Source organism: Neoarthrinium moseri (genome assembly GCF_022829205.1).
Source record: "Neoarthrinium moseri strain CBS 164.80 chromosome Unknown scaffold108_Wmoseri_CBS_16480, whole genome shotgun sequence".
NCBI lineage: Eukaryota > Fungi > Ascomycota > Sordariomycetes > Amphisphaeriales > Apiosporaceae > Neoarthrinium > Neoarthrinium moseri.
In genome coordinates, this window is record NW_026055222.1 from 59,991 (window position 1) to 79,278 (window position 19,288).

The following is a 19,288-nucleotide window of genomic DNA, read 5'->3' on the forward strand; positions in this document are numbered from 1 at the left end:
ATGCTAGTGAGCAATTGTTTGCGCTAGCATGGGACAGGAGAAGCTAATCTGCAAAAGTCCGTGCGTGAAGAGGAGGTTTCGTGCGGAGGTGATGATCTTCATAGAGGCCCTGCATGCTGATGTCGACTCTGGTACGAAGGGTAATGTCACTCGCACGAGATTATTTATGGGAATCCGATATGCGCAAATGCCTTGAGTGCTTTTGTAGCACTCGGGGCTAATCACGGCGAGTGCTCGCCGGTGTTGGTCTACCGATCAGGCCGGGGCCTTCCGCGCGCAAAGTGATTCGGTACTCCAGCGCAGTTTAGGATAGAGCTCAACCGGATTAGGATGCATCCGCATCTAGAGCCGCACCAATTTGTGTTTAGTTTCTGGCCATTTTGGTGAGTTGACTATCTTGACAACCTCACGTGGCAGGACGTCAGTGGCTTCAAGCCAGGCCCCAAGTGACAGAGGCGCCATCTGAAACCTTATCTAGTCCAGATTCTGGGCCTATCCTTCATCTAGGAAGGGAAAACCGAACAAAACGTCAAGGGCTCAAGGCCAACGGAGATGTGAGCCAAAAGGTTTTTTAGTACATAGTCGGGTCTGCCATGTGCGTTCTGCCAAGCTTCCAGTTCACTGTTCGAACCCGGCCCAGATGTCAACCTGCTAGCCAGCGATAGCAAGCTGCTAGATCCTTCCCTAAGGGGGCAAGCATTTCCTGGCACTCAACTGGCGCAAGCCAAGTCATCTTTTAGCGTTATCTGCGATCGGCAGTGCGACTGGTTCCTGGCCGATGGCCACTTGGGCCGGTTGGCCGGCTGTCAAAAAAGGCGCTGGCAAATTTTTTGCAAGCCACGAGAAAGACGGCTCTTCGCGCCAGGAGCAGAGTCCCGTGTTCTATATGCACCATTCGGCCTGTCGTGGCCGACGCGTCAAGCTATCTTCTGACAGACTCTCCACCTCCGCATCGAGACGCATTCCATAACGTACATTTTTTTGAAGTTGCCCCTGAGCTATTGCCTCCCATGGTAAGCCGTACAAAACTAGCTATCCGGCAGGCTCCGGTACTACGCGTGTCATGTTCCTGACAAGCTAATGGCTGATCTTTCACAGGTCCCCATTCAATTATCTCCAAAGCCTGATGCTGATTGGCTGAATTGGAAGATCGCCAACAATGCATAGAGCCGATCGATCTAGTGCAGAAAGTCCATGCTCGTCAAACTGCAACGCCAGGGTTTTCAGGCTCGTCTTAGTCTACCATTGGCTACCATTCTTCTGTCACGTCGGTGGAGAAGGGTCCCTTCAGCTTCAGCGTCCCACTACGCTCTGGGTCGGGGATACGCTTGTCGCCTTCTAGCCAAGCCACGATGGGCTTTAGTCCCGGCCCGAACGTCTGATTAATATCGATCAGCCGAGGCGCCTGCTAGTGACAAACACCTTCGCCCAGGGGTCCTCGTCACGCCGTTTCAGCTCGGTATATAGAACCTGGCGGCATGCCGCTCACACGTGGCTGGTGCATTATGCTGTCTTGCTTCTCGTGCCAACGACCGTCCGACCTTTTGCTGGTGGTGGAATATCATTCGTTTGACAGCTGCATCGCAATCCATTGGACGCCCGACTTCTATATTGCAGTTTGGTCATTCGAATCTTGATATCAGCATCCCCACCTCTTCGCAATGGCGGTCGCTTCTCGTGGGACGGAAGTGGCATCGATCACGTATACCTTCTTGATTCTGTCCACTATTGCGACACTTCTTCGAATCTACTGTCGTGGCTGGGTAATCAAGGCGTTCTCCTACGATGACTGGCTTGCGGTGGCGGCTCAGGTAGGTCTCATTCCTTTCTACAAACACGTAATCCTACTGACCATTCACAGTTCCTGTTCATAATCTTCTGCGCCTATGAAATCACCGGCGTCACATACGGCACTGGAAAACATTTCGCTGATATCGAAGATGGACACGTCCCGAAGGCAATGCAGGTAAGCAATGATCCTGCTGCTATACGCTGTGCTAGGGGCGAGAATCTAACATGTTGCAGATGTGGTGGACGTGTGAACCTCTTTACGTCTTGTGCAACATGGCTATCAAAGCCAGTATTGCCATCTTTTTGCTGCGCATTTGCGTGACAAGAGTCCACAAGATCATCATTTGGACTGTTATCGGAGTCACTGAACTCTACAGTTTTTTCTTCTTCCTTCTTTTCGTCCTGCAATGCCGGCCCACCTCTCTTTTCTGGCTTCGTTACTCAACAAACCCCCCAGAGGGAAATTGCCTGGATGCGTCCGTGGTTGCGAATGCATTCTATGGCTATTCCGCCATTAGCTGTGTCACCGACTGGACCTACAGTATTCTTCCAATTTTCCTCGTTTGGTCGCTACAGATGAACACCCGAGTGAAAGTTTCGGTGGTGCTTATTTTGGCTGCCGGTGCAATGTTAGATGCCTGATCCCATATGTCTGTTTTCACACATGCTGACACAGTAATCAATAGTGCATCGAGTGCGACGATCGTCCGTTTCCCCTATCTCTACTCCCTGACCGACATCAACGATTTCCTTTACTCCACCGCAGATGTCGCAATCTGGTCAACCATTGAGACTGGTCTTGGCATCACTGCTGCCGGAGTTGCAACTCTCCGACCCCTCCTGAAGACCTTCTTCGGTGGAGGATCATCTGCTCCAGGACACGGCACCTCTGCTCGTCAATGGCAAAGAACAGGCAGCGGTCATCCTAAAGGAGAGACTGGTTTCGACTTGCACGACAGAAGCAACAAGGGTCTCGGAGTGACAACTGTCATCGACTATGGCAACAACCACGGCGTCGATATCGAGAGCCAAAAGGTCAAGGGTGATAACCGATCTGACACTTCAAACCCGTTTGCTGGCGGAGACGATTGGAATAGCAGCCAAACAAACCTGGCAGAAAGCCCAGATAATGGAGGGCAGGGATGGAACATTACGGTCAAGAAGTCGATCGTTCAGACTAGTGGCAACGCCTAAGGTCGTTCTCATCGTCTTTTATCACTTGTCTCACGTACTCGAGGGAATAAGGCAAACTACTGAACATCCGACATGGGCAAATTATCCACTGCTATCATTACAGACCAGCAGGAGAGTCCACGCAACGGTTGATCAATTTCACCAGACTTCGTGCCTATTCCATGGGAATGATAATGATGGGAACTGAGGCCGGTCTAAGGCATCTTCTGCCGTAATATAACCCCTTTACGTAATATCAGAGGGGGTTCACATGGGACACACCTGCTCTACTTGTATAAAAGGCATTTGGCCAGGTCACTGAGCCAAAATCGGGCTTAGAAATAGCGGTCCGCGCAACCCTTCTCGAAAGCAAATAACAATTAATACCAAACTATATTATGAATCAAGGACGCTGCAATGTGAAGTTTACACCAGGTTATTGGACTACCTCTTCCACTGTCCACGTTGCTTGGAGAACTCGCAAGGACAACCGATCTTGCCCCTCAGGTTAAACATTGAGCTTTCGATCTACAGGCTCAACACGTTTGTTGGCTTCACATGATATGCTTGATCTCCAACGCGTTGATGAAGATGTGGTTCAACGTTGGACAATTTTATCTTCCCAAGCTGTGCCTGTCTAAGGCACTTGGGATGAGAACTGGCCACGACGTGGAATGTAGTGCCCAACACGTCTAGTGTCACTCAGCTACACTCCGTATTACGTAGCTCCTGAAAGGGCCTACCCCCGTGACCCTTAAGGTTTAGGGGGCCAAAGAGAGAAAAGGGTCAGTCTAGAGATCTGAGTTCTTGATTCGATTCACAGCTTCCGAGATGCAATACGAATGAACAGGTAAGAAATATGAGAGGAAAATATTTCTTGCAGACCACATATATCCTAGCGGGTCTCTGGAGCAATTGACAGTCATTCCATTACCGCTTACACCAGCTGCCTTCTTATGTGCTAAATTTCCTTTCAAATTTCCATGGCGGCTCAATGAAGATTTACCCTTTTACTCTCATTCGATTACTTTGGAGAGTATGTTCAAATCTCTCCTTTGGGCGTTAGTCTTCCTCGATTATGCAAATTAATGGACTGAAGCAATGTGTATTGCCGAAGATTATAAATGCTGATTTGAGTTGACTACTGACTAATATGTATCGGGGGCCGGTCTCGAGGTAAACTGATAGAGAAACGAGTACTTTAGGCGTGATTTGATCAACTAAACTATGAGGAAATTACATAGGTGTTTGGGGATTACTCCGTTCGACTCAAGCTCCACTTACCATCAGAGCCAGGTTCCGCTCGATACAAACGTCGTCTATGAATGACTTCTAATGACACCAAGAATCAATTCTGAGCCTGCTGCTATTTTTCGTCGAATGGCTGTCCCGCGGGACGGTCGTGATAAGGCTAGTCACCGTAATAGGAGCGAATATATTCCTTTATATAGCCCCGCCCTTGTCTCTCGCCAAGAAGGGAGGGATAAAATTCAACTTCTAACAGATACACCTATTCGATATTTCAACTGGCCTACGTCTTGTTGATGAGTGTCTGCCAACATGGTTGCAGTGCCGCTGCCTGTAGTAGCTATCGCAGCGTAGTAACACCGTTCATCTATGTCGCTGACAGACGTACCCACTACACATGGACTCGGAGCTACATAGATCATTTTACAATAATTGAGATGAAACGGCAATGCATTCATGTAAAATGATGACCGGCGGGATTTGGAGTGACGGCAATTGAGCGCCCAGGAAGTCCAGTGCCAATCCTGCCGAGCCCCCGGTGATCGGCTTCCATGTAACGGGTGACCTCATTCTCCAAGCCTGGGCCTGAAGAAACTTCCACACAAGGGACACACGGAAATAACCCGCACTGTTGTATACATAGTAGCTAAAGCCATGATCTGCGCAGCTAAAGAAGGCTCAAAGGAAAGCCTAAAAGAGACTGGGCTGCTACTACCCGCTTAGCTTGGTCCGGGTGATTTACCCTCGCGCCAAGAGCCTCTAGTTCTCGCAAAGTGCCAAATAGAAGGCTTTGGCTATCTAGAGCGGACCGAACACTGCACAAGCCCAATAGTTAACATATCCTACAGCCGAGTCTCATTGTTCCAATGATGAATGTGGGTCGAGAGCCATGTTTAACTACTTTGTACACTACGGCGAGGCAATTACGGGAGTATTCGGGTGCCATTCACTGCATGCTCTTACTGCTACTATCGGAAATATCCCGCTCTGTGCAATACCGGATGGATTTCGACGGATCGTGGTGCCAAATCCGGACTGGCGAAGTGCTGGCAATAGCCGCGGCGTCTGGAGCCGGCTTCAGCCTTGGCCCATAAGTCACCCCGCCAGCTTGTACACAAAACAGCATTTTGGAATGGCAATTGTGTTGCGTGGCGTAGAGCCCAAAGGAAGGAAGTGTTAAGAACGAATGATTTGTCAGGAGCACCTTCTAGTACATGCATCATCTCATAAGTTATTTTGTTGTCACATTGACAGTTATAAGGAGTGGTAATACTGTAACGTAAAAAGACGGACGACTGGAAGCATACCTCTCCGAGACAAGAGTAGGGCACATCGCTGGCCACGTGGCTACCCGGTTTTAGCGCTATGGGTGGGCTTCCAACCCATTACCCCTGCATGGTAGGAATAACGCTAACAGCCTGGGCCTATGGAACTTCCTGATATGAGCTGTTGCACCCTGTTGTTGGTCCCAAACTCCATCACAGATTTTGTATTTGCATTGGACGGCGGCCAGACGGTTCCGGCGGCAGAAGGTGGGGCATTTGGGTTTTTGATGAACGCCAGCCAATAATCTGAGTCATGTTAGCTTCATACCCCCATGTACTGCTGAAGGAGAACTTCGGAATACCTTGCATGCCTTCACTAACTTGCTTCTCGAAAGTGGTGGAAGTACCATACAGGCCGTAAGTCCCAAAAACTAGAGGTAATTCGCCTACAGAGATATTAGAGGTTGCCTTAGAACACTGGTTAGTTTTGATGCCTTACTACTGTGTGTTGCGCCTTGACCTTGTGAAACATTGGTGAAGTTGCCGGCATAGAAATATTGGTATGTAGTGAGGCCATATCTCTGGCGATTTCTGCGGCTTTGTCAGTGAAATACGTGATATTGTTGTCTAATAGCTGATTACTCACTCAATCTCATCCACGGTTGGGCAGGTGATAGGGTCTGAACCGCCAAAGGAGCCACCCTCGTTCGCATTGGAGCCCATTATCATTGGCTTTTGAATATTAGCCTCATGAGTGGCCCTACTATCAACAATGCTCTACTTACATATTTTGCAATTCGTCCCGATGAAATCCGCGCAGTTGTATCATTGAATGCGGTCTTCCCGTCTAGGGCTGGAGCGAATGACCCCGGGTATGACAGAACAGCAGATTCAAGCTTCGAGGAATTGACAGCTTGCATGCAGGCCATCTCGCCGTTTGCGTCAAGATTGCCGCATCCAACTGTCCCCGCGAGACCTGTGAAAGTTGAGTGTGTAGGATCATTGGCTAGCAACATGCTTGGACCTCCCGAATCGGCGATCGCGCCGTAGAGGAGAGAGTTTTGGGGATACGCGTATCCGTACAAGCCTACGGACGCGGCTCCAGCCGACTGACCCCATATCACCAACTTTGAAGGATTCCCACTAAATCAATGAAATTTAGAAAAATTCTGTGCACAGTATGTAAAGGTAGAGCTTACCCGAAAGCCGCGATGTTTTTAGAGACCCATTCCACGCTGCATCGCGGTAGTCAGCAATTTGTGTCTCGACTGAAAAATGGTATTGTTCTTAACTTACGCTAATCGTTGATCTAGAAGACCTGCATTCAAAGTCTGGGCCCGAGCATTGGGAAAGCCGAAGGCGCCGAGGCGGTAACTGAGAAACTCTTGTGAGTATTCGAGCATCGAAGGAGGGACGCTTTGAGGCCTACTTGAATGTCACAACGATATGTGACTTCGTTCGCTCGACCCACTGATCAGGGACCTGGTATGGTACGTCGGATCCTCCGATAATGAAAGCACCGCCGTAGATCCAAATGAGAACCGGCAGGCTTCCGGATGCAGCATTCGCGGGCGTGTATACATTGAGGTACAAGCAATCTTGTGACACAGGGCCGGCGATTGTCAATCCTGAACTGAAACCTGAGAACTGTATACAGTTTGCTGGGAGCTTGTTTGCTGTGATCGGGGCCCCAGCGGACTTCGCTACGGGCGGTTGAAAGCGCAAGGAGCCGAGGGGTGGTTCTGCGAAGGGTATGCCCAAAAATTGGCGGACATCTGGGGTGGTCTTATTGATAAAGCCAGTGACCGAACCACTTGAGGTGGAAATTGTCAAGGGACTTGCTCTTTGTAGTATACTGCCTGGCACAGCAAGCACCGAGGCTGTGTATAGGAGAACGGCGGCGAGCAGACCCATTGTTTTGTACACAGTTGCTTCAACAGAGTGCGCGACTCCCTGGCTGGAACACAAATATCTTCGACAGATTATGGCCCTACCGACACTTTTTATAGTTTTCACAATGAAAACCTGCAAAAGTATTTCCGTCTCAATTGGTACGAATCAGTCTTATTTTGTCTAGTGCCATTCGGACTATACTGCCAACTAGGACTAGCGATGCTCCCAACGTAGCATGTATTGCGTCCCATGTACAGAGAGCGCCAGGCGTTTAACAAGTGTTACCTCGAGCGATCTATAAAAGCAGACCTATATACATGCCTTCCCCATGTGACCGTCAGGGTTCGCCCACCTTCCGTATTGAACGTGTGATGTAATCAGGTTTCATTCTTGGAAAATGGATCCCCCGAAGTTTCCCCACTGTCCACTTTCCAATTAACGAAATCCGGCAGATCCACAAACACATAGATACGGATTTTTGCGAAGTGTCCGCGCCGAACTGCGGAAGTCTAAGGCGGTAGATAACAAATCAATGCGCTGTAGCACTGTTTCGTTTCGTATAAGGATCGACGAATTCCTGTCCGTATTTGGGTTGTGATGTTACTGAAATGCCGCGGCATAATAACAACAGGCGAAATACATCACCACACGTGCTCCTTGGGTCATTTGTCTGACTTCAGGTTGCCAGGATTCAGAAGTCAAGTTGCCGGCAAGAGTCCGAAATTTTAGGCGGGGTGTGTTGACAGACCGAACGTCTAGCAATTACATTCACCTACGGAGTCAACCTTGCTTAGCTATTGCTTATGAAGTCTCCCAGTCGTCCAATGGTTGAACTTGATTATGCTTTTAGTAGTCATAGTGGTCTGACGAGCAGGCGCCCAACTTGATCCAAAGCTCGGCTGGTTTTTTCCACTTGTTATCCACCGAAAGGCTACTTAGGTAAGTAAATATCCGTGTACTGGAGGAAGAACCTAAGCATGCTACTTGTTTTCGAGATATGGTAGATCTATCAACGCTGAACTTAGCTTCTAATGGTTTACTATACTGTCCACGTTTGCGCTATCTGTGCAGGTGAGGATCAATCAAGCACTAAGTTAAAATGATGGTACAAGACCCTCGCTCCGGGTCGCGTTTTCTGGATGGCTCCACACCACATCACGATTTACTAGGGTAGATATATATCCCTGGAACAGATCCGCACCCCGCGCTGTACCCCACAATGCAAGGCATGAAGGTTCGAGGAATTCCCCTGGTGGGTTATTGCATCGCATTAGTGTCACTCTCGGCCAATTTAACGGCAATATCAGATGAGACCCAGCTCGCTGGATTGTCCCTGGATAACTTTTCATGAACCCGGTAGAAACCCCAGCTTCGGCAAACCCAGCGTAGTATCGAGTAGATGGCATGTGGCTGACGTAACACGGCCGTGTCTCGCCGCAACCCAATCCGGCGGGTTGCCAAAAGTCGTGAATATGACTGGTGCCTTGCGGTACATGCAGGCAAGCCAGGAGTCACACTTGGCTGATTTCAGCGGGGAGTCTGACGGATTCGGACCGAAGGTTGCAAGCACGCAGAATCTCGGCCCTTCTCGGGGTATGTTTTACTGCCGGCCCTCAGGGCGAAAGATGGCGGTAGAATATTTCCGGAATCTCAAATGCTTGCAATACTTGGAGTCGCAAGTATGAGCCGGATGTAGCGCTGCAGGGGGTAAATAGCTTTCTCGTGGGCTCTGTAAGGCTTCCGGCATCACTGATTCAAATCTTGCAGGGGAGTTGGTTTTGCGGATCTGATATCGAATGTGTCTCGTAGGTAAATCAAAGTCCGCGACTATTATACACAGCAGGATATACTACATGGAGACTATAGTCCTTCTGGTGCTGCTAGTCATCCAGTCAACACCGGGCACATCCCGCGCTTCATCAGTTAGTATCATCGGCAGAGTAGGATCAGCGGCATTCTAATGGCGCAAAGCCGACCACAGTCTGTAAAGTAAGAAATATTGAATGCTGGACTTCCGCCGACAGAAACTCATTCTTGCTGTGAAGAAGATATGTAATGCCTAACAAAGCCTTGCTTACTCGCTTGACATATACGGGGGACATTGCCATAGGTAACACGTAAACGCGCAACTAATGCTATGGCAGTAGATCAATGTGTAGTGTGAGCAGTGAGCAGTATTTTGAATGCAAGGTAGAAATATGAGCCCTCATCAGAGAACTGACACTGCAAGGCGCACACAAAACACTAGCAGTGTATCATTTCGAGAGTAGGTAGTTCGTAATGGTGTATCTCCGGCAGAAGACAGGCTGGAACCTGAGCTGACTTGTCTACAGCTCTTTGTTCAACCTCCTAACTTAGGTCTTCTTCAATCTGGAGAAGTGACCGAGGTTTGACAGGTGACGTCAGGTCTGGATAGTAACATTTTGTCGCCTGTACAGCCTGAATGCCCAGGCTTGGACTGAAATATAACATTTACAAAGGGGCTGCTAGCGCGGCGTATTTCGAGAAAGACACCACATGTCGCTTCTTAGTGGACTACAAGTTATGAAATGACCTGCCCAGTAACGGAGCTACACAGGAGTATATATAATGAGAGGTCAAGTCAGACCTATTGTCACAGATCTTGCGTACTCTTCGCAGAAATAATCGAACACTCCCCACTAATATCTCTCCAAAAATCCACTGTCGTCTCTCGTCAGGGCTCATGGGCTCTAGGAAGGTAATCTCGGCATTCTTGATGCTAATATACCTTTCTACAGCCTCAGGATGCAAGAGGCGGATAAGTTCTCCGTCTGCTTTAAGTGCGCTAACTGTCTGTTCCAAACTCTCGGGAAGCATATCAGTTATACTGAGCGCCTTTCTCTGCGTCTCAATTTCAAAACCAACTAAAACGCTTAGACCGTATGTTGCGGCTTTCTCAAGCATTGTGCGAAGCAAGGTACGCGGACAGAGGACTGATTCCGGGCCGTATGCCTCCATAAATTCGCCTTGACAGCTCGCATGGCCCGGGGCAGGGCCGGGTCGCAAGCTTGACCAGTCGGGGTGGAGCTCGTATACGCCGGTCGCCGTGACACCGGGGATCATTGTGTCGTTTTGTAGGACCCCAAGGGGAAGCTTTGGTAATGGATATGGCGACAGTCCTGCCCTAACCAAGCCTCCGGTATACATGTTTTATCGGGATAAGTCAACACTCGAGGCGGAACTGTGATCGGTCCAATAACTACGGAGCCACTTTGGGATGAGTGCTTGGAGATTCTGGAGTGTCGAAAGCGCTTTGTTCCGGGACGGCGGAGCTCTCTGTGGTTGCTGTGGGATCTGGCCGCGTAGCATCGGCGGCTACAGCGCCATACTGGATCTGGGAGCTTGGCGACATATTCTGGAGGTTGACGAGGATGGAATTAGGTGTAATGCTGGTATGTTTTTGGCACACCAGCATGTGGACCGGAAACCGTTTTAGCCAAATTGCAATAACAAAGAAAGAGCCAAATACGTTGGTTATGCGAAGTTCGCTTTGCGTGAAGTAAGGGATATATGCCGAGGGGTCTTACTCGTGCGACTGCGGTCTCCCCTCTCCAAATGCTCAAAGCATAGAAGAATGTAGCGGATTATCTATACAATATGCAAAAGTCGCCCCCTACCTACACTGCAATTTTAACACTCGCGAAGGGAATACCAATCCAGTCCAGGCCGGGCCCAAAAACGCTCGGGACGCCGCAGGGCTGTGCTCTGGGATAGAAGCCACATCGTAACGTATAGTATGCAGCACACGCAATTAGCGGATGACTGAGCAGACTGCGACATGGGATACTCCCCCTTAGGTATACGTAATGTAGAGAGCTGGGGTGCATGTAGTACGTTAGAGTGAAGACAGCTGGTTCTCGCTGCTGTCTGTCACTTCATATGCCTTCATCAGATGGGGTGATAGTCAGGCTTGACAAACCAAGGGGATCTCTTCAAACCAGTTGAACAGGAAAAATGCGAAAATATATTGATTGATGCATTGCCGAGTACCCAAGAAAGAGTAATAAGTAATTCAACAGCACTCAACGCCGTCGCCCTTGTATCGATACCTCGCGTACTAACTATACATCTTTTTGGCCTCGTCTTGCGGGCAGGACATTGCGGCCCTGTCGGGTTTATTCAAGCGCTCGATCTACCCGGAAACGTCCCTGTTTCCTCCGCTTCCGCCGCCGGCGCCGGCGTTGTTGTCAGCGAAGCTGAAGAGCCACTATTTCTTCGAGCCCACCAGCTTCCTCTCCTCGTCGTCGTCCTCGTCGTCGCTAAACTTGTCGCCGTCCTCGCCCACGGCAAAGATGGTCTCGCCGTCCTCGAACGAGTCTCTCGGGCTCACGGACTTTTGCGCGGCGGCAGCGCCACCTCTCGGCTGACTCGGCGCGGCGCCGGACGGCTGGGAGTAGAGGGACCCCGAGCGCCCGTGTATATTCGATGCCGAGGTCGGCTTTCCGATGTTGGCTTCCTCGTCCTCGTCGTCCGACTCCATGGGGTTGCCGACGTCGGCAAACTCGAAGCCGCCGTCCTCGTCCTGGGCGATCTCGTCACTCATGGCGAAGCGCCTGTTGTTGGCGGTTGGTCTCCAGACGTACGCGACCCAGGCCACATCGGCAAAGTAAACCAGATTCAGCCAGCCGTCGAGCACGAACCAGCGCGACTTCCAGTGGAAGGGGACAAAATCCGGGTCGCTGGTCGAGGCGAACGAGAAAGAGTTGAAGAAGAAGAAGCCGAAGATGACAAGGATGGACACCAGGATGCACCACCAGAGCTTCTTGTACATGGTCTCCTTGACAGTCTGCTTGCGCTCCCGGAGATCCTTGAGGGTGAAGTTGAGGGAGTTGAGAGTCCACACATAGAAGGCAGTCAGAGTACCAGCCAGCGGTAGCACAATCAATAGGACGAATGGCCCTGGTTGGCATTAGTAACCACTCCAACAAACGACAACAGCGGAGAAAGGCGAGGTTCACTTACCGGCAGTATCTGGCGAGATGAGCAGACTCGTGATCGCATAGACGAGGCCGAACACGAAATGCGCGATGGCCAGGTATCTGACGTACATCATGGTCTTGCCCAGAGACGGCTTCACAACGCCGTAACCCATGCATACAATCAGTAGCAGGAAGAAGGAAAAGGAGTTGCGGAAGGCGTTGAGAATGGCAACCAGGACCAGCATAACACGAGCGCCCAAGTTGGAACCGTTCCGGTTCAGGTAGTCTTGCGTAGTTGTTAGCATACACTCGAAACAGGATTAGACAGCGACCTACCGTAGAAGCCCCAGGTCATCAACATCTCAACGACCAAGAACAGCAAGATAGCTGTGATATAGTTCTGCACAGGGACTAGATCACTGTTAGTTATGCTGCACCCAATATGGAAATTGGCTACCTACGAATATCGGATCTGTGCTGGTAGTAGAGGAAGCCCCAGAACCTGTCACTTGTTAGTGTCCGTAGGAGAGCATAGCACAGGACCAAATCTTACACAGAGACAACGGCATATAAGATGGTGATTCCTCCGTAGAAGGGCAGCTTCGGGATCTGAGTTGCTGGCAACTCGCCGTAGGCCTCCCTGAACTCGACAATGGCTTGAAAGTTGAAGTCGCCGTAGGGGAGGGCGCCGACGCAGTAGTATCCCGTGTCCTTGATCTCGTACTTGATGGGCTTGTTGTCCTTGAGGTGTATGGCCTGGGTGAGGATCAAGGACTTGCTCTTCTCGGTGGCGTTCGGGGAGAGGATGAACTCGCCCAGCTTGGTCTCGTTGCAGTAGCCCTTGGCGACAGCAGGCTCGTTGCAGATGAACTCGCGCTCGTAGGCCTTGCCTTCGGGGTCGGTCACGCCGATGAGGTCCTCGTCCTTCCACTCAAAGATGACCAGCGACACAATGGGATCGTCGTGGCCCTCGACGGTCTGGTCTGGGAAGACGGACAGGATGAAGGGGTCGATGGGGCCGCCCCAGTCCTTCCTGCTATACATTCCTGCATGGGATCATGTGAGTGGTTTGGCTCATCGGTGCAGCGGGGGTTCGGGAGCTTCTTGTACCGGCGCATTTTTGCCTGTTCTCGTCGGTTTGGTCCTGGACGGGAAAATGTGAGCTTCTGGGGCCTGCAGCTGTAGCGCAAGGGGGACGTGACGTACGACTTGAACCTCGAGTGCCTGGGCGGTCCAGGCGGACAGGCCCAGCAGGAGGAGGGAGGATATGGAGGACTTCATGGCGATGCTGTGCGGTGTCTAATGTTCTGCTGGCCTCGTTGGCGATGTCGCGCGGCCCAAGGCAGCCTCGGCGAGTAGATGTGTCCACAGCAGGGCCCTGGCCGTCGGCGTCGCAGGAGCTGTGTCGGTCGCCGGCGGGAATTTCGGTATAACGAGATTTGATGCTCCCGGATTCTCAAGGGAGTCTGCTGTCGCGCGCGCCGGGTAGAGAGGAAGCTGTTGCGACTCGACTGAGCAGCTTTGTCATGGTAAAACTGACCAGATAAGACGTCGTGGCTCGGCCTGCAGTTTGGAAACATGTTGCAGCGGCGGCGGCGGCGGCAGCGGCAGGCCAGCCGACCGACCCCCTGGCCTTGTCAGGCTAACCCTTACGGGGCTCTAGCTTACTGGCCCCCAACTGGCAGCCCTGGAGGCTGCCAAGTTAACTAACTGCTTAAGTAACTACCTAGGTACCCAGGCAGGCCAGGTAGGTGCTGGTGCAGCTGGGGAGCGGGCCATTGCGCAAGCTGGGAGCTCTGCCCGCGCTAAAACACGCGCTAAGCCACGCGGCGACTCTGAGACTTGGGGGAGCAGAGCGGAAGTCTGGGCATCCCCTGGCTTAGGTTTGCCTGGGCCTGGGGAGCTTGGGAGTCTGGGAGCTTGGGGATACATACAGTAAGTAACCACCTGCGCAGTAAAATCGCCGATAAGATAAGGTCGATTTTCCGCGCGGGAAGCTCGACGCCACTTTCGTTCCATTGCCCGGGTCTCGCATTCCACCCAGCACGAAAGACCAGGACCCGCGCGCATCAGCCTCATCGTCGCTTGGTCGCTGTTCTTCATCGCGGTCCTCTTCTTCTTTACTATTCCCTCCCCTCCAAATTATAATCCCGCTCGTCCGGCGGAGGCGACCCAGCCAAACCTCAAACATGGGAAAAGGGACGGACAAGCTGTACATCACCCACTCCGAGTGGTCCTCCGCCGACGCCTTCTCCGCCTCGACGGGCGCCCGCGCCCAGGCCTCGAACGGCTCTTTCAAGCGCCTGCCCTTCAACTTCTGCGCCGCCTCTCTGCAGCCCTTCCAGAACCCCGTCTGCACCAAGGACGGCCTCATATTCGACCTCGAGGTCATCTCCAAGTGGCTCGACTCGCACGACACGAACCCCGTCGACGGCGAGCCCCTGCAGCTGAAGGACCTCATCAAGCTCAACTTTGCGCGCAACGGCGATGTCGACTCGAGGGGAGCCGACGGCCTGGGCAATGGCGGGAAGGGCGACCTCATTGACCCCGTCACCTTCAAGGTCTTCACCGACAACACCCATATCGTCGCCATCCGCCACGGCAACTACGCAAACGTCTTTGCCTGGGACACGGTCGAGCGCATGAACATCAAGGCCAAGATGTGGAGGGATCTGCTCGACGACGCCGAGTTTGGCCGCTCCGATATTATCACGCTGCAGGACCCTCAAAATGCACCCAGCCGGGACCTCAGCCAGTTCAAGTACCTAAAGGACGGCGAGGAGGCGCTCCTCACGAAGCAGCAGGAGGAGGAAAGGAAAGAGGGCAATGTCAACATCAGCGCTCTGGGAAGAGTGGGCGACAAGGTGCTGCGCGCAAAAGAGGCCGTCGAGAAGGCGAGGCGCGAGCGCGAGGCCGGCGGCGACGTCAATCGCTCCAAGGCCCTGGCCAAGACATCCACAAACAACGGGCCACGCACCTCCATGATCCAGGACAAGAAGCGCGCAGACAATGCTGCTGTATACACCACCGGCAGGGCGGCTGCCAGTTTCACATCCACGGGTCTAACCCCCGAGACCAGCAGCGAGCGCGCTCTGCTGTCCGACGAGGAGTACATGCTCAAGCCCAAGCGCATAAAGCAGAAGGGCTACGCGCGAATCGAGACCAATCTCGGCGACTTGAACATCGAGTTACAACCCGAGTTCGCGCCCAAGGCCGTCTGGAACTTCGTACGTCTCGCCCAGAAAGGTTATTACAAGGGCGTGTCCTTCCACCGCAACATCCGGAACTTTATGCTCCAGGGCGGCGACCCGAGCGGCACCGGTAGGGGAGGCGAGAGCATATGGGGCAAGAACTTCGCCGATGAGTTCGAGGGCCCCAACACGCACGATGCCAGGGGCGTGCTGAGCATGGCCAACAAGGGCAAGAACACAAACTCGTCACAGTTCTTCATCACCTACAGGCCCGTCAAGCACCTGGACCGGAAACACACCATCTTCGGCAAGGTCGTGGGCGGCATGGACGTCCTGTCCAAGCTGGAGGACGTCCCGACCGACGGCTCGGACCGCCCGCTCAACAAGATCTTCATCAAGGACGTCGTCGTCTACCTGGACCCCTTCGAGGAGTTCCAGAAGAGCCGCCGCGAGACGGAGCGGGTGGCCGAGCGCAACGCCGAGATCCAGCGCCGCGGCGGCACCGAGGACGACCGCACCACCTGGACCGGCAAGCGCATCCGCCAGGACGGCACCGTCGACCGCGACGGCGCCGGGCCCGGCGTCGGCAAGTACCTGCAGGACGCCCTCAAGAAGCAGAAGGGCGCCCAGGCCGCCGAAGACGAGATCCTCGAGGAGGACGTGCCAGACACGTGGGAGGAGCCGGTCCGGAAAAAGGCCAAGTCGGGTGGGTTTGGGAACTTCGATGCATGGTAATTAGACGTGCGCGGCGAGGGGACATATTCGAAAAATGTTATTTATCTATTGCATAGTGTACAGGCGTTTGGCATGAAAATAAATACCCTGGGTGGACGAATTAAAATAAGAGACCATGCCTCTTTTTCCAAATTACCATCCGTCTTGAGCGAGTCAGGTCTGCAAAACTACAGCACTACTTTTTCCACGAGATCGCAGTTGAGATACTGTGAAAATAGGGACCCCGCGTGCGATGGTCCATCAGATTCAAATTAAAAAATAATAAAAATGATATGTACTTATGTTTACCATATACACAGTCCTCGTCGAGCTTTATGATTAATGGTATATACAACTCCGAACAGGAAGTTCCATGAGCGATTGTTGTGTCCCAGGCTCTGACTTCCGGGCTCATGCCTCTTGCGGGGGTTAAATTTGCAGTGAAGATGTCATCGAATGGCTTGCATGCTCTTCTTACATGAATGCACAGTTGAGTGCTCCTTTCATTGGTCGAGCCGGGTCGCCAAGGACGCCCGAGGCGAAGAGCAGGGATTCGACGTTCACCGAAATCTTGCTCAAAAGACTGATGTCTGGCGAACCAGTCGTGCCCAGTTCCATATGCAGACTACTACCTGCGGCGCCAGATCAATAAAAATCATTACTGGTGTGAGGGCTAAAACTGCAGTGGAAGTTATAAAGAAGAGGAGGGGAGCGTGGGTGGCAGCGAGTTCAAGAGAATTCCACGTCATACTTGTGAGGCTCTGTGTTCTCGTTGAAATTTATTCAGCTTGGTACCGCTGGATGGCAAGTCGAAGTGAGTTGTACAAAAGTGAATGCAGGGGTTCTTTCTTGGTTTAGCCACTCCGTCTTTGCAGTGAGGGCTAAATTTGCGTTGCACATGGTAGTGCACATGGTGTCGTGGCCTATTTCTAGAAGAGAGTGATTGATTGGTCACGCCGGGAATGCCAAGGATATTATGAGGCAAGTGAGAACGTATGGACTTGTTGAAGAATCAATTATGCATTCGTTGCAGCCAGTGCTAGAGAACGGTGGGTGCCACCATGCTAATAGAAGACGGTATTGGTGGAAGAAGTCTCTGCAAACTACAGGGTTGTTTACCTCTCTCTTGCGAGTTTAAATTGCAGTGAACCGAGATGCAGGAGGCCCACCATGAACCGCCACGATGCTGGGACAACACATACTATTGGTTGCACCCAGGGCATCTATAGTAACTCTCTGTTCTCATGAATGCAGACTTATTATTCAATGCTCTAATTACTCTGACTGATCTGCCTTGATAGAGGTGCCTTTCAAGTATGAATTGCGTATCGAATATTACCCAGGTCAGTACAGATTGAGTTCAGTCAGCGTCCCCGTTGAACAGTACGCCCTTCTTGCTATCAGTTCATATGCTCTCCTTCTTAGGGAGGGGATCTCTATGGATCAAAGTCGCTGATGTTTCTAAGTGAGTAGGGCAAGTTTTATGCATGTCAACCGAATTACAGGTGTGGATCCTGCCCAAAACATTAGGCTGGTAGATGAGATGGAAGACGCTGACGTGCAGCTAGTCGTTCGTCATGGTGGGCGTGTGTATTGGAGTTACATGTAGTGAGCGCACCCACAAAGTGAGAGCTTCAAGGGGAAAATGGAGCAAAAGGAATGAGAAGTATGCTGATGCTGAATGCCATAATATGCAGAGAAGATTAGGTTGTAGACCAAGAAGAACAAATACACCATATAACACAAAATACCTGAGCCCAACCATAATCCTTAATATCTCGTAGCTCTTTAATGTAAAGAAGACTATAAATGGGATATATCCACCTGTATATCTAGGCATTCTTGAAGATGAGAGCGGCAGTGAACTTGCCGCCCGAGTTCTCAGCCTGCTTAGGGATGATAACAATCTTGTCGACAATCTTGTTGCCAATTGCATTGTGGTGGTTACCGTAGGAGAAGAACTTGCTGTTGATATTGGGGCTGCCCATGTAGCGTTCGAACTGGGGGGTGCCACGGTTGAAGGTCATAACCTCGCTGAAGGGCTGCTTCATGTCGTTGTAGTTCTGGCGCGTGATACCCCAGAATTCCTTGTTCTGTAATTCCATGGGGAAGGCAGCCTTGAAGTTCTTGGTGTTGTCTCCGGCCACCTTCTGGAAGTTCTGCATGCCGATCTCGTTAAGGGGAATCTTGTCTGCCACGTTGTTGCCGTCCTTGAACGCGACCTGGTACATGATGTAGTTGCCGTTGGGATCGTAGATACCCTGGTTGATCGGCTCGGGATCCTTGCCATTCCTCACAGACACCTGCGTGACGAACCCTTGCTTGATCTCGAAGCCCAGCTCGCTTGACTTGAAGTTCTTCAGCTCCTTGAGCTCGCTGGTAAGAACCTTAACTTCCTCAATCTTGTAAGCTGGGTTCTTGCGGATGTCCAGAAAAGCCTCATTCGGCCCCTTTCCTTGAAGTTCTGCCTTTGACCCAACCGTGAGGACATCCGGCTTGTTGCTGTGTACAGTAGCTTCGTAGCTGTCTACTTGTGTCTTTCCAGCCTTGGCATATTCATCCATTTGTTTAGGATCGTTTCCCATGCCGTAGCCCTGTCCCGGGTTCTCGGTGGCGGGTATGGGTTTCCAGTCGGCCTTCGGTGGTGGTGGAGGCGGACGCGGCGATCCTGGGACTGGGACGGGATCAGCAGGCTTCGGTTTGGGTATAACAACGGGTGGGAGGGGTCTCGGCACAGGAGGAGGCGGCGGGACTGGCAGCTTGGGTGGTGTTGGAGGTCTCGGAATCGTCATCCGCGTCTCGATGCCCACGCCATGGTAAGTTTCTCCAAGTCCAAGATCATCCTCATTACGAGTAGTGATCCCAGTCTCGCCTTCCAGGTCAATATCGACGGTCGCGAGGCTGTTGTTGCCCGCAATGTCTCCTGATCTCGCGACCTGCGATATCGAAACCACCGGCGCAGCCAAGGCCAGGCGAGATATACCGCCTATGGAGGCGGTGAGAAAGAATGCAGTTCTCAGCGAATGGAGCTTCATTTTGGTGTATAGGCTCGTTGTATCAGGTCTTGTGTTGG

At 51.8% G+C, this 19,288-nt stretch overlaps 5 protein-coding genes across 5 annotated transcripts; 2 read left to right on the forward strand and 3 right to left on the reverse strand.

Moving 5' to 3' along the window:
* Window positions 1-1,661: 1,661 nt before the first annotated feature.
* Window positions 1,662-2,985, forward strand: JN550_013252 (uncharacterized protein; the record flags this gene model as incomplete). The annotated part of the gene is made up of 4 exons (XM_049311819.1): window positions 1,662-1,811; window positions 1,862-1,966; window positions 2,026-2,420; window positions 2,478-2,985. 4 exons carry the CDS (start codon window positions 1,662-1,664, stop codon window positions 2,983-2,985), a joined length of 1,158 nt encoding a protein of 385 aa, XP_049164790.1.
* A 2,637-nt stretch (window positions 2,986-5,622) lies between these two features.
* JN550_013253 (uncharacterized protein) lies at window positions 5,623-7,391 on the reverse strand (the record flags this gene model as incomplete). Its single annotated transcript, XM_049311820.1, has 8 exons — window positions 5,623-5,783; window positions 5,840-5,923; window positions 5,977-6,068; window positions 6,124-6,209; window positions 6,263-6,620; window positions 6,677-6,712; window positions 6,774-6,851; window positions 6,907-7,391. The coding sequence occupies 8 exons, from the start codon at window positions 7,389-7,391 to the stop codon at window positions 5,623-5,625; spliced, it is 1,380 nt and encodes a 459-aa protein (XP_049164791.1).
* A 4,207-nt stretch (window positions 7,392-11,598) lies between these two features.
* JN550_013254 (uncharacterized protein) lies at window positions 11,599-13,591 on the reverse strand (the record flags this gene model as incomplete). Its single annotated transcript, XM_049311821.1, has 7 exons — window positions 11,599-12,290; window positions 12,354-12,596; window positions 12,647-12,721; window positions 12,772-12,812; window positions 12,864-13,356; window positions 13,421-13,454; window positions 13,517-13,591. 7 exons carry the CDS (start codon window positions 13,589-13,591, stop codon window positions 11,599-11,601), a joined length of 1,653 nt encoding a protein of 550 aa, XP_049164792.1.
* Window positions 13,592-14,499: 908 nt separating this feature from the next.
* JN550_013255 (uncharacterized protein) lies at window positions 14,500-16,236 on the forward strand (the record flags this gene model as incomplete). The annotated part of the gene is made up of 1 exon (XM_049311822.1): window positions 14,500-16,236. The coding sequence occupies one exon, from the start codon at window positions 14,500-14,502 to the stop codon at window positions 16,234-16,236; it is 1,737 nt and encodes a 578-aa protein (XP_049164793.1).
* A 1,811-nt stretch (window positions 16,237-18,047) lies between these two features.
* JN550_013256 (uncharacterized protein) lies at window positions 18,048-19,250 on the reverse strand (the record flags this gene model as incomplete). Its single annotated transcript, XM_049311823.1, has 1 exon — window positions 18,048-19,250. One exon carries the CDS (start codon window positions 19,248-19,250, stop codon window positions 18,048-18,050), a length of 1,203 nt encoding a protein of 400 aa, XP_049164794.1.
* Window positions 19,251-19,288: the final 38 nt, after the last annotated feature.